Source organism: Caloenas nicobarica, chromosome 3 (assembly GCF_036013445.1).
Source record: "Caloenas nicobarica isolate bCalNic1 chromosome 3, bCalNic1.hap1, whole genome shotgun sequence".
Taxonomy (NCBI): domain Eukaryota; kingdom Metazoa; phylum Chordata; class Aves; order Columbiformes; family Columbidae; genus Caloenas; species Caloenas nicobarica.
The window spans coordinates 89,952,054-89,967,371 of record NC_088247.1 but is presented as its reverse complement, the minus strand read 5'-3'; the positions used below and the strand labels follow the sequence as shown (position 1 = coordinate 89,967,371).

The window sequence follows — 15,318 nt, the reverse complement described above, 5'->3', positions numbered from 1 at the left end:
GAAAGTTGTGCTGATGGCTGAATAACTTTGTAATCTTGCCTCTTGAGTTAGTCTTGACATTGTCACTGGTTTGTGACATCCCATTGTCTGCTTTCTGATATAACAATCCTCCAGAGCTTTTCATCCAAACTTAGGTCATTGACTTATCTTCATTGCCTGGAAATTGTTTATAACCATTCATCAAAGTAAGGTCTGAAGAGATCCTTAAAAAATTTAAATACTATGCCAAGTGTGCACTGTAGAACAGCATTCATTTCCTAAACTATAAAAGGAGGTAGATGATGCATACTGTGCATTTCAAAATGTTAAAGTTATTCAAAGCATCATGCTGTAATCAGAACCATTCTGGACTTTAGCGTGATGCACGTGATGCACGCACAGATGGAATTGCAGACAGAATACAAGGTGACATTATCAAAACATTGTTATGTAAGAGAAGAATTATCCTTTGGAGTTTATGCTCTGAATGGGGGAAGTGGAATTTAGTGACTGTACTAATGCTGCCTTACCGTACCACACAAAAATAAGGCTATGGTGGGAGGCAATCATACTTGGAAAAACAATTATTATGACTGCTAAAGAAGCATTGTGTGTATTCTTACATGTATTTTTCTCTTGAAAATAGTGAGTGTATTGCAATGTGTTCAAATTATTTCTGTGTATCTATTCCAATGTTTTGACCATCGGAGGGTGAACTACTTCCCTAATACTTAAGAGTAATTCTATGGAATGCTGTGTAGCTGCTCGACTTGATTCTGTCAGTTTTGGGGGAAAAAAAGGACAAGCAAAGCAGAACAAAAACCAACCTGCGTGGTTTTGAAGCAGCTTAGAGTAATTAACATGCAAGAGCTATCTAGAGATAAAAACTCAAGCCCCATACTCCCTCTTGTGGTTAACCTCGAAGAATATGAAGAAAAAAATATATACACACATATATACATGTATATGTATATATATATAAAGTATTAATGGTAAGTACAGGGAAAGGGAAACCTGTGTTTTTGTTGTTTGGTTTGTTTGTTTGTTTTAAAAAAACTTCTTACTTTTAAACAAGTCGTAAGTTGCTTCTTGTTGTTGTCTCTGAACATGTAATTCACCCTGAAGGACGTATCATTCAGACTCAGAATTAGTGGACTTCAGTTTTAACAGAGTCTTCACTCTGGGAGTTTTCCAAATCCAGTGATGCAACTGCTGGGCTTCCCTGTTTGATACTATAGAATGCCCTAACTGAGGAGACCTTAATGGCTGTTCAGTAAAGCAAATGAAGTTCAACTCTCAGTAATGTGAACAAAAGGAAAAAAAAAAATTAAAAGTCTATTTAGAGAAGTGAAAAGGAGTTGCAGTGATATTTAGTAGCTCTCCTGGAGCTTTTGCCATATCCTTGCTACTTCCATCTAACTTCCTTTTTCTGAGCTTTAGGGCTTAAAGAAATACAATGAGAAGCATTTCTAACCTGAGTGGAAATAACTAAAATAATTCTCTTTTCTTGCTTTTAATTTAACTAAAGGCATCATTTACATTTGTGGTTATTACCATTTGAGAAGAATGAAAAGGGAAATAATCTTGACAAATGCAAAGTTATTAGAAACATGTTGGCTAGAGATGTGTTGATTCTGAAATATTCTAGGCATATTTGTTCATCAAGATTATGATATGCTTTATGTACCATTTATGCTTAAATATCTGTAGTAATGGCAAACAAACCACTACTGATTATAATAGATGATTCATCTAAATTCTTGCTCTTGAGATTTTATATGCCTCATAAAAATAAAAAATCCCAGAGGTTTCTCTATAGTTATAGATTCTATATATTCCTTTTCTATGCAAAGGTTTATAATAAAGGAATAAAAAGGAGGTGACAGAGTAAAAAAAAAAATCAGGACTTTCTTTAATGTGCATCATCAACTCTTCAGGATTTTAGTTATTTTCTTATGATTGGTTTTGGGTTTTAGAGTCACCTTTTAGGTGCAATCAAAATGAAAGTATGGAACAAAGATGACCTTACAACAATTTTAGTTTGTTTTGTTTTGTTTTTCCCTTGTAGAAAAGTAACAATCATGGAAGACCCCGATCAGAACATTCATCTGAAAAACTTGTCTCTTCAGCAAGCGACCAATGAAGAGGAAGCCTTAAACTTGCTCTTCTTGGGAGACACCAACAGAATGATTGCTGAGGTGAGAATTGCTGCTACAAATCTTACTTAACATCACCAGAGTTAAAATAGCCATAAATATCTCCACATAAGATATGTATTTTGGAAATCCTTGGAGATAGATCAGTAAATGTCTTCTTTTTGAGTCTATTTCCACAGTGAAATTAAATAAACTTTTCTTTCATTATGGTTTTCAGGTTGCAAACAGCTTTCTGTTTCTCATTAGTGAATCTGCTTGGTGGTTGTTGATGTCATACCTAACTGCAATTAAAATAAGTAAGAAAAAAATAATTCTTATAAACCGTAGACAGACTTTTGAATGTGCCATGTATCTATATACATACACATTTAAAGATTAGAAAACATGGCCTTACAAAGCATTGTCAATCATTCCCAGAGAAGTACCAAGTTACCTTTGAAGTAGTTACAGCAAGAGTTAGCAGTTCCCCCTTTTTTGTTCTTATTGCATAAACAGGTGGTATTATGTGTAAAAAATCAAATGATAGTGTGAAGCACATTGAAAATAAATACTTGCCAATATGCAAAGAGTGTTTTTACTGATTCTGGAAAATTCAAATGAAATGTTTCCATATCCATTAATAAAATCTGTGTGACTTTTTTAAAATCTATATAATGTGAGCACTGTTAATGTGTCTTTACCACAACACAGCTAATTCTGTTTTATATATTTGTGGGGTTTCTTCCTCTGTCTGATCAAAAAAGATATTTAATAACTCAATGAAAAAAAAGACATTTAAAGTATATGAAATAGTCAAGTAACTCTCTGTTTCTGCTAGCTGACCATGTACACCTGGGCACAGGGGAAGAAGACTTTGATTGCAAAATGTAAATGGGGAAAAAAAATGATTTATTATCTCTTTCTCAAGGAAGACTATTTTGGCAGTGACATTTTGAGAGGCAGAAAGAAATTAAGGCAAGAGATGATCAAGCTATACTTCTGGGCTATTAGTAAATATTAATATTAAGGCATGGAACTTTTGGATGATACTGAAATGGAAAAACTGATACAATTTAGAGGAGAGAAACTTGACAAAGTGTAATAGAGGAGACAAAAATATGATATTGAGTTCAAGAGCCTGAAAAGATACCATGATAGTTGGTAATGAAAACAGAAAAAGAAAGTTCATTACATGGAGGAAGATCTTCAGGAAATATCTAATCAGTTTAAAGGACTTGTGCATGAAAATGGAACAGAGTATTTAAAGAATGATGTGCTGCCGGCTGACAGTGTCATAAGTCAGCAATTGTAAACGGCAATTGTGTCACATATTTGGAAAATGTTGCCTAACGAGAAAATATGTCCTAAACACTGAAAGTCATGAACAAATAGCAGAACTAATGAAGATGGTTACTCATTAAAGGTCAAGATAAGTAATGCTTAGTAAAACTAAAATATCTGCTCCTGTTTCCTGTTTTGAACAATGGCCAGTAGCAGTTATATGGAGATAAGTAAAAGATAAACCAAGTAAATAATGTTACATTTATTTATTTATTTATTAATCTCCTAATCTTCATTAGCATTTGTGTTTCAGGCTATTTATAGCTAATAACTTTTGTTGTATTTTTTCTTTACATAATTGGTCCAGATGCTTTTTTTAACCTTGGTAAATTTTTATCATGAGATCTCATGTGACACTAAGTTCTATGATTTAACTGTGTTGTTTGAAGAGCAATCTCTTTTAACTTATTTTTTAATCTACACTTTATTAGTTTATTTGTGGTGTGCTAATACTTGCTAAAAAAAGAAGAATAGACATAAGAATGTGTAGAGGATTCACTAATCTGAGTGGCTTGGGTTGGCAAATGTGATGCTGTTGTCACTTTTGCTGCTTTTGTCACAGCAATGATTTTTTGTTATATAAATACTATAAATTTGTTTCATTGGTCTTTAATGAAGAGTACTTAAAATTAAAAAATGCAGAGAATACTTGCTTGGCATAACTACCACACTTTGCAGTAATATTCACTTTGCTTAGTCTGAATGCTAATACAATTCCAAAAACTTCAAATGAGGTGGATTTTATTGTAGAAGGTTTACTTATGTAGTTATCTCATACATTGTTTCTTTGCAATTGCAGCAAGTACGTTACAGTACAGTTCAGTGAGCTTCCTGAGTGCTGCTGCTTCTTAAGCATTACAGAATTTATCACCCATTATCATTTGGCACTTTTGGCTTTAGATGAGTGTGGAATTTTATATGATAACTTATCAGAATGAGAAACTAGTGTTTGTAGAAATGAGGGATTAATGTAGAGATCTAGGGAAGATGACTTACAACATCAACCATAGCTTCTTCTCCAGGCATCCATATTTTTAAACCTTAATTGAATTATACTTAAACGATTAGGACCATATTTAAGTGAACTTCAAATAAAAATACACAAGATGAATAAACCTAAATGTAAAATAAAGTAAAAGAAATGCTTGCCTCATCTTTTTTAATGATGAGGAGTTTGACTATGGAAAAACTAAGATGAGTTTCACGGATCAGCTATAAAATTTGTGGCAGAACTGCAGCCTGTAAAATTGCAATCTAGTGCTTTACCCCAAGATAACCCTTCTTTGAAGAGCTGCAGGACCATTTTGAAAATATAATAAGAATGACAATTTAATTTCTGCAGTGCCTTGGCTAGTGGAGTCTGACTTGTGATTCCATGGCTGCATTTTGCCCTCACTGCTGACTGTGCTAAAAAGAAAGTGATCATAGTATTTGAAGTATTCTGGAGGCAACATCCATTAATTCATTAAATGTCAGAACTTAAGGGAACTTTAATAGCTGATTACTTCTTTCCTACACATAACTATATAGCTCATGAGAAGCAAAAAAAGAGGAAGCTAATCTAATTGTGCAAGATTGGTTTATTGGTCAGTATGTGACGAATCCTTTGCTCTAGTTTTGACATGTACTATAAGTTGCGGAAATGGTAAGAGACATCTGTGCACAAATGCTTCATAATGTAAAAATCCATATAGGAACTTTTTGTCTCTTGTGTTTTGCCAGGGAGAAATAGGCAGAGAACAAACTCCAAAAACTGATTGTTTTGTTGGCAGCTCTTCCAACTGTAAGGACTATATTTTTGTATATTTGTTTTTCCCATAAAACACAGTTTCTTGTTACATTTGAATGCATAGGAGTATCAGCACCACTTTATTAAAAAAAAAAAATTATTTTTTTAAGCCAACTCTGGTATGTAGGTGTCTCAAATACATGCAAACAAAGTATAACAAAGTCTAATTTGTACCTATGACACAGTTGGTAGTAGCAGCAGCATCTAAAAAAGCTCTTGTACAGAAATAAGTGTCTGGCCACGTAGGTAGTGTTCACAAATCATTTTATTTTGGTAGATACATAATTAATATGTCTTCAGCTGAAGCGGTCTTTTCTAAATTCTTGTGATCTCTGTCTTGTGAAATAATATAACCAAATCTCTGGATTTAGAGAATTCTTAGTACTTTTAAAATATTTTTCTGAAAATAGCAGAGCAAGATGGACTTGGTAGACTCCTAAGGGCATCCATCAGTTTCAAAACTGTAAAATCTTTATGTGAGATTGATATGCCTGAACACTGCAGTTGCATATACAGTTAGCATTTGGTTTTCCTCTAATGAAAAATAGCTTCATTTAATGAGGAAGGGAATGTTTTAGTGCGTGGTTTTATACCTAAAATACCCTATTGTTTAAATTTGGAAGACAGTGTGTACTATATAGTATTTGTTTCATCATTTAAAATGCTCGGAGTACACATGAGGCAAGCAGTAAGCTTTTGGCAATGTTTAAATATGTTGATTTCAAGAAAGAATTAAACGTTTAAACATTTAAAGATATTTGTGAGGACTGACTTGTGACCTCTGAATTGGACTCATTCCCTTTGTATTTATTTTTATTGTGCATTAGTATTCTCTTAAATATATTTAGAAAGCCTCTGGTAGTGTTTTAATGCATTTGTGTTGGATGAAATATGAAAAATAGGATTTGAATGTGTGAACATATGAGATTAAATGATGCTCTTGCCAAGAAGGCATGTTATCCATGTTAGAGCTGCATTCCAGAACGAATTACAGCTTGCTGCTTCCTCAGGTTCCCTATTGGTGTCAATTGTTAATTTATTTCCACTCTGACAAACCTGTTCTATAGTATCATTATCACCAAATACCATCATCATGTCAGTACAGGTGCTTTCATTTCCATGTGTGCTAAAACAATCACTGGTCATACATGCTACTTTGAATAGTTCTTAAAGTGCCTTGAGATTTATATGGATAAAAGGCACTGTGTAACATAAAGTTTAATTATATCCTCACCAGAGAATATTAATTGCTTTTAAAGTTACCTCAGTTACTGTGGTCTAACTGTGAAACTGTACTTGTAGTAAGTATGAAAAGGTAAAGTATTGCTTTTTGAAATCATGGAAGTGTCAGATTGCACCTATTCTGATCCTTATATTTTCATGGCAATAAACTTCCAATTTCAACTGTGTCAAGTGTACCTAAGTACACCTGAAGAGCCATTTCGCTTGTACCATATTAATCAGAAAGGAAAAGAAAGATATATTAAGGCAGGAACCTCCTATTCTTCAACTTGCATACCCTTCCATATAGGATGGTTCTGTTGGAACTGGTGGAGTTTATATTAATTAAAGAGATGTATCCACTCTCTTTCAACAAAGAATCTCTGCTCCTTCAGCCTTGCCATATGAGGTCCTGTGCTATAAACCAACAATGTGAGAACACCAGAATATTCTAATGCTGAACTTCAACCAGAGAAACAAACTGTGTTATATTGCTTTATTATTGTTCTTGGAGGACACAATGGCTCTTTTCTTACCATCTGAACTGTGAAATGACTGAAGCTGTTAGAAATTCTTCCTACAGTTATCCATCTGATTGTATTGTGAGCTTGGGGAAAATTAGTTTGATATCAGCCTTGGATGCTATCAGCGCTTTTCTCTTGCCCTTCTTCAAAAGGTTCAAAAGAAAAAAAAAAACACTAAAGAAGAAAAAGAAACCCCGCTTAAAACAAAATGTTGTACCATTTAACTAAAACATTCACTCAAAAAAATGGAAGCATTGAAAATCAGCCTTTCTTCATTTGGGCCTTGGCTAGTCACTAGTTCAGTCATACAGGAAAATCATGTTTTGATGTATAAATATTTTGATTCAAAGAAGAAAAAATTCCACTGGAACTGTATAAACTGCCAAGTGGTGAAGGTTTGCAATATGGGCTGAATGACTGCATTTATCACCTGTGAAATCTTTTTGTCCCAGCTGTCCTGAACTCTTTTCGGTATTTTCTCTGAATGTATTTGGCAGCAGTACTCAACACGTTATTTTTCCAGATAGTAGCAGCTTCTTTTAGTCTAATGGTGGTTTTCAAACAGCTTTTCATATGTTCTTCTTCATTTTAGAAATATTATCTTTCTTAGGTCCTCAGTTACTAGGAAGTCTGTTTAGACCAGTAGCATCCTATTTCTGTCTGAGTGAAAACAACACTTCTATAGCAGCTGCAACAAATAAAGGATTTGGGAAATATGGAAAATCTTGTACATGGAGGAACTCCTTCAGTCTTTTGTTGATTTAAGATAGTTTACAACTAGATTAAGAAGGATAACTTAGGCTCCAGCAGGTTTTTGGACATTTTATGCCCTTGCGTTCCTTGATAGAACCATCCAACACAGATGCTTCTTGCAATATGGCTGTGCTGAAGGTTCTCATTTAAGTAGAAACCACCTTCTTGCAACTGTTGCCTGAATACATGTAATGGTTTAAGTCTCAAAGCTTCCATACAGTTTATTCAGTTTCAGCAATCACAGGTATATCTTGGTCCTGGAAATAAAGAAGATAGGGTTGCATGGCTTGAAATCTCTCTTGTATGTATTTTCCAAGATCAAACAAAACACTGATGCTTTACCAAATCAAAAGAAAGAAATGTTACTGAATTCCTCTTTTACCATGCTGCAAATTGGCAGCAACAGATGACCTGGCATTAATTCCTTTGTAGTGTTCATGTGATATCACAAAGCATCTGAAGTCTGCGTATGTGGTTTATGATGTCACAGAATTCCTGGAAAAATTTATTTCTTTGTAAGTAACTGCAGCTCATCAGTTGTTCTATATATAACTTTGACAATAGCAACCATCTGCTGAAAGCCAGGCCACTCCCCTCTTTCCTTATTTTCCTTCATCACATCAAATTAGTGTGAGGATGATTTCATATACATATGGTTTGAATACTGCTAACAAAGCCAAAATGAACTCTGAAAGCCACTAAAGGAACCTTTTAGTAGGCTCTGAGACACCGTTCAGATTTTTTTTTTCCGGTTTCTGAATAGCCGAATGGTGATACTCAGAAGTTGCATATGTAAGATAGCAAACAAACAAAAAAGGCTTATTTTTGGACTGAAGATGCTGACAAGTTGTCATTTCTGTTACTGTGTGCTTTACATCTACTTGTGTGGTAAAAGTAGCAAAGCATGGAGGATTATGACTGCAATTAACATTTCATGATCCCATCCCATTTAACAGTTTAGATTTTTATTGGCTTATGCTTCCTGCAAGAGTCCGAATAGAGCTTTCTTTATATGGGGACTGCAAAATGGAGATAGAATCATTGTAAAAAGGACGACTGGTGTATTTATTAAAACATGGTTCTTCTCTGAAGGTCTTTATAAAAATAGCAGTTTGTGATTCTGTCCAATGACTTCCAAATCAGCTTTGCTCATTTTACGTGAAAAAAGAGGTTGTGGAGAGAAAAGCAATGGAATTTCTAATGACCAGTCCATCAGAATCTGCTTGGAACATGAAAAACCAAGCTGTGGCTAGTGTATTGCTATAGGCAATAAAGACCTAATAGGACAAATATTGCCCTGAGCTTTTGGAACTGAGAGTCCTAAAATTGTTTTCTTTTATGCTTTGAAATATTTTTACCTCTGTTTGGGTTAAACAGGTGTGACTAAAAGCAAGTATTGAAATACATAATGTTTTGCAGCATAGCAAAACTTAAGTTTGCTTAAGAATGCTTATTCTGAGGTGTGATGATTTCTTCTACTTTTTTAAGAGCAACCTTTATTTTGTGCTTCCATAGCTAGTCCTGTGTTTATATTAGATCTGGCTTAAACTTGTCTGCAATATAGTGTGACCAATGCCATGACTGCAATGCAAAATGTCTTCAAATATCAGTTCTGTTGAGGAGACTGTCCTTGAGAATTATTTCTGTTATGAATTTTGAGCTGGAAACATAAAATATGCAGTCCTGCTTCACAGAGCTGTAAGTAGTAAAATCATAGCTCTCCTAGTAAAATAAGTGTAGCTGGCTCTGATTATTCGTGGAATCAGAATTGCTGAATGAAGTGCATTTTAACAGCATATAATTTTTCTGAGTAGAACTGCATTTTAAATATGTTTGGGAGTATTTTCTTGCTTGACATCTTTCCCTGAGACTGTTTATTTTGATTCCCATGCTACAATTCACTGCCCTGCATTTGTTCAGCTTTGCCTCTGAATGCAGCAGTGTGTGACTGCATGCTGATGCTCGTTTCACAGGACTCTGAAATGATTCTTAGAAACCAGGCAGATACGGAGAGCCAGTGGCTTGCCTGTATTATTCCAAAATTCCTCATCTATATAATGATCAAAACTCTTCTCCGTCCCCCTCTGAGCTTGGCTTTATTAGGTAAAACAGCCCAAAATAAAATAATGCTAAGGCTGTAATTTCATTACAGAATTTTCACCAACAACTACAAGCATACGCTATTTCTGCACAACACCCAGTTGTTCACATGCTGTATCCTGCCATTTTCAATTATTCTAGGACTGCTTTCTACAGCTGTGCCGTGACTGAATCCAGACGCTGATCCAGGTTAAATACCTATGGTTTGCAGACTTTTTTAAAAATTATTTTTACGTTTGAGCTGGATCTGTTCCCAAAAAGAGTTCAGTTGTAGCAGCACTATTAAGGCTGGAAAAAAATATTGTTAAATTGAAGGGTAGACAATTCAACCAAGATGTATAGCTGTTCATATTATTCTTGGTATGAGAATATTCAGTTTATAATCTTTCTGTTAAGAGCTGTCCTTTCTAGATTAACAAGACAACACTGTCAACACCTGTAATGTGCAGGCTATATTAACATTTACAATGTTTCATACCAAAGCAGACTATGGAAAAAAAAAAAGGCAATATGTTGGTATATGTAATCTGAATCACAGGTTATGCCTAGATAAATAATTACTTGAGAATAAGAAAGAAGTGAAGTATAGATTATGAGATTAATGTATACAATTTAACTAGGATTTTTATCATCTTTTTAAACAGCTATAAAGAAGTATAGATTTTGTTGCTAACTTAATAATATTTATTATTAATTTATTTCACTACCCTACTTTTCTGCAAGTCAAGTATTTATGGCCTGATAACAATGTAGTCATAGTTGTTATAGTTTATAAATATACTATTTGAATGGTAAACCTATAATCTCCATATATATTCTAAAGCTTTAGCTATTTATAAATGAGGATAATAAGGAATTCATTTAGTTTTAAGTTTTCATAAGCAGCTTGATATAACTAAATGAAAAGGGCTTTAGATGCTTAAAGTTCTTTTTATATGTTGTTTAAGAAAAGAAGGGTACATGTGTGATGGTGTGTGGCCATTTGAAATCTAAAATATCTCAGAGCTGTTTAAAATTTTCTGTTCTGCATTTCAAATATAGTGGGAACATCACTAAAGTTGTAGTAAAGCTGAGCATCTCTAAAAATGGACCGAGAGTTTCCATGTGTCTAGTTAAAGAAGTATGGCACTAGCTATTCCAAATAAATATATTTCATGCCAAATCTTTTATGAAAATTCTCATGCCACATAAAATTCTGATACAGATTTTGCCAAGTTAATTTTTTTTTCACAAAAGTAATGAAAATTTGGAAGTCTAAAGCCTTCTAGAAACTCCTGGTCTTACACTGGTAGCTGTCTAGCCCCCCCCCCAAAAAAGGGGGTAGGCGGGAGGCTTACCAATGGGGACATTGACGTCATGGAGATCAGGAATTAATAACTTTCCCTCTGATCAAGATGCCTTTTTCTAGTATTTCTCAGTATCCCTCAGCATAGTAAGGCCAGCTGCTTTGCTGATGTACTCACTGCTAGAGAATCTTGGAACAAGGTTATTTGCTTGCAGTACAATTTGTCCAGATCAGAGTTATCCAAGTATTTAGCCAGAATGTGAGTGCCAGGTATATCCTTTTGGGTTCTTCTTGCTTATTTATTACAGGTGCAATACCTAAAAAATTGGACACATGATTTCAGTTACCAGATTAACGAGCTAAAAAGCTAAATTTATTTAGTAATTGAGCACTGAGGCCTCTTCCTTTCTTTTCAACGTAGACACCCATGAACCAAGCCTCAAGCCGATCGCACTGCATTTTCACTATTCACATCTCCAGCAAGGAACCTGGATCTGCAACTATCCGACGTTCCAAGTTACACTTAGTAGACCTTGCCGGATCAGAGCGTGTTGCAAAGACTGGAGTTGGAGGTCACTTATTGACAGAAGCCAAATATATCAACCTCTCGTTACATTATTTGGAACAGGTAAGCTTGGAATAGAGTGAAACATTTCTCCCTTTACTACATCCTGTTTAGCAATGTACAATGTTTTGGAAATCTTGATTCAAATATTCAGTTAGTCTTTAGTGCAGTTTTTTAAAATGTTTGAGTTGATAGCTCTTCATTTGAAATTATATATTTTAATTTAGGAAAAGCTTAAAAATTAAATAGTACGCTTACAGTAGGTATACATGGTAGTATTTCAAAAATAGTTTTCTTGGTTTATTTGGAAAACTAAATGTATTTACAAGATTGCAGTTATATTTCTGAAAAAAAAAGTTCTTTGTGGTCTTCTCCCTCTTCTATAGCTGGAATCAAGATGTATCACTCAAGAATCATTGAACTAAAGTGATCAGGTTTTATTTAGTTCAAACATTCTAATATGGCAAAATATTAGGCTTTTCTCTCATGTGTTGTTTTATTCCTCTACTAATGTGAATCTTCAGACTCTTTGAGAGAGGGTGTCCCATCCCAACAGATGGGATGAGGGATGAGTTAACTCTGAACGCGACATGCGCCCTGACTCAACAGATGAGACCAGGTGTGAGTTAACTCTGGGTTAATTCTGCGCGGTTATGTGAAGCGAATGACAGACAATCACTCCAGGGGTCCAATTCGATTATGAATTTTACTAAAAGTACGTGTTGGAATACTAGTTACAGTGAATAGTGGCTTGGCAAAAGTATTTTATGATATCACAGAACATATCAACACATTAACAGCAAAAGTCCTTCTACAAGCAATGTATTGGCAACCATTAGTAGCTATAATACAAAACTTAACAAGAATCCAAGAGCAGAGCTTAAGATGATGTTACTCTTATATGTTCAAAAGGAAAAGAGATAGGGAAAGAGAATAATATATCACTCACGGAAGGAGAGACAAAGAAATAGGGATATAGAAAAAAAAGATACAGAAAAAAAAGGAGAGAAGGAAAGAGCAGAGAGAGGGGAAGAAAGAATAGAGTGAGGGATTCAGCCGCTCTTATGACTCTGCAGCGTGGTGTATGATGATATGTGGCCTCCGGTGTCCCACGGTGAGGATGCTGGGGTTTGTAGTTCAGGAGTGCAGCGTTCTTGGGTGTCTGCTCCGGTTCCCGTGGCAAGGCTGGTGCACGGAGGGTCCTCAGGGTGGTGGGTTCCCTGGCGGAGGGTCCTCAAGGTGGTGGGTTCCCCACCACTGCTGTTTTAGGTGAGCTTTTTTATAGCCCTCCGAGTAGAGGAAAGTCTAGGGGAAGGGGTGGTTGCAAAAGATCGACAAGTCCCAGGCCATGTTGAAGGGTCTCAGCTTTTCCCCTTTGTGCGCCAAGCTGGGCATATCAGAAGATGGAGCTATGTGCCATCCAGCACGTCCCCCACCTCCGGTATCGGCCACCCAGCCTGGGCTGTGGCTCGTTAGCTTGTCGTTGAAATGTAAATCGCAGTTCATCCTCTACTGAATGTGTCATCTCCTGAGTCCTGGGGCTGGAGGAACTAGTTTTGCCAAAATGGTTTTGGCCATGATCCTTATCAATACACAACAGAGAGGTTATCTTTGTTAATGTATTTATGGATTAACTACCATAATTGGTTTTAAACCAGTAAGACTAACAAATGCAACTGCAATAATAATAATAATAATAATAATAATAATAAATCTCCACAAACCTTTATAATTTAGCTGTTATTACTGAAAAAGGTTTAGCCTGTTGATTTGAGGTATACTCAAATCTCTGTCCTCTTTTCACTGCTGCTTTTTATTTCAGATGTCACATTTGTAAGAGAAATGAAATTCTTTCTAAGATTGAATACATAATATTGTTTTCACAGTAAATACTGTTCCTTTTGCCAGAAATTTGTTATTTTTTTAAATTCTGCTGGAGAATATGGCATTTTTTCCTAAGATTGATTTAAATGTTTTTATATACAGCAATAGCAGGTCTGTAAAGCTGTCATGTAGGGGAAGAAATAAGGGGTGGGGAGAGAAGAAAAAATGTTTAACTATAAAATTCAAATTTATCCCTTTTAAATTATGCTCCAGTATATGTGTTATTTAGTGAAATTTACAGTTGAGGAAATCCATTAAAACAAAATTTTGTGGGTGTCTATATGTGAAAATTCTTTAAAATTATGATTAGGAAACATAACTGATAGTTCCACTTACTGTGAAGAATATTTTTCATTTTTATGTTGTCTGTTTTTCTGCTAACACAAAGAAATCTCTTAGATTTAACTTAATCTACTCTCAGACATATTTCATCTGTCAAAAGAAGCAGCTTAAGGCACAGCAGGTGGCAGTCAGTCATTTACTATTATACTGAATTTTTTTCATATTCCCCATTTGCTTAAATTTTACCTTGAAGAAAAATGTCTGTATTTCATGATAAGGGTAAGTTATTCTAAAATTGACCCCTTCGGAATCATAAAAATTGTACTTGGGACCCTTCTCATTTATTGTATGATTTTTATGTATTTATGATGCAACATTACATGAGCTTCTGTGAGGATGAATTTAATAATCAGGGTAGTGTGTTTTGAGATACTCAGGTTTGAAGTGCTGTAGAAGTGTAAAATATTCATATTTTGTCATGCAACTTTTAACTCTTGTTTTTAGAATAAAACCAGAGATAAGCACGTATGATTCTGTCTGGGATTGCGTGTCATTAGTAAAAAGGTTTTCTAATAGTGAATAAAAGACCACTGAAGACAGAAAAATATCTTTTTGTTCAGTGGTAATTGGGCCATTCAATCCTGACCTTGCAGTGACTAAAATTAAAGTACGATGATTCCTCAAAATAAGCTTATTTTACATGCTCAACTACTTAGTTATCTACTAGTGTTTCAGTGTTGAGTTATGCCATTTTTAAACACTTTGTAGTAATGAAATAGTCGTGTAAAATTATGTGTGTCAAGATGACAATGGGAACACAGTTCTGTGTTATCGCTCTTGCTCTACTTGTTAAATATCCACAATGTGTTAAAAAAATCTTCAAATAAATCAACTGCACTTTTTCTCAAGTGGCCCATGTCTAGAGCAAAATGCAGATGAAATAGTGTCATGCAGCTGATCTACAGTGGCAATAAGGACAATTCCATTTTAGTGTCCACAGTGATTTGATGCAAAGGTGCTCTTCAAATTCACTTCTACCATATCCAAGTAGCTTTTGTTGTCTGTAAGATGAAGTAGCATGTTCTGGAATTACACGGCACCTTTTTTTTTTTTTTTTTTAAATGTATGTAGATACTCCCTTCTGATACAGAACAAAAGGTATCCCGGACAAAATTTAGAGTTACAGATTAACAGTAATACAGCCACATGATTTGACACTATAGTGGAATTAGAACTATATGTATTTCTCTAAAGCAATAGAATACAATGTTCCCTCTGCTTTGATGAATATGCCTGTTAACTGTCATTTAACACATGCTCCATTTAGGGAATGCTGAAAGTTTTTATTCATTAGGGAATGATTGCTACTCACACCTACTGGTCATAAAATTTGAAGTCACTGCCAGCCATCAAATGCTAGATTTATGCACATCCTATAGAAAAAGTAATTTTCTGGTTTT

The 15,318-nt window shown here is 34.8% G+C and overlaps 1 protein-coding gene across 1 annotated transcript in view; it reads left to right on the top strand.

Moving 5' to 3' along the window:
• The window catches only part of KIF6 (kinesin family member 6), a 161,572-nt gene that overhangs the window by 30,654 nt on the left and 115,600 nt on the right, over positions 1-15,318 (top strand). Inside the window, exons 6-7 of the mRNA XM_065631980.1 lie at positions 2,048-2,177; positions 11,549-11,755. Of these exons, the coding sequence (XP_065488052.1) occupies positions 2,048-2,177; positions 11,549-11,755 (337 nt within the window). The remainder of the gene's footprint in view (positions 1-2,047; positions 2,178-11,548; positions 11,756-15,318) is intronic.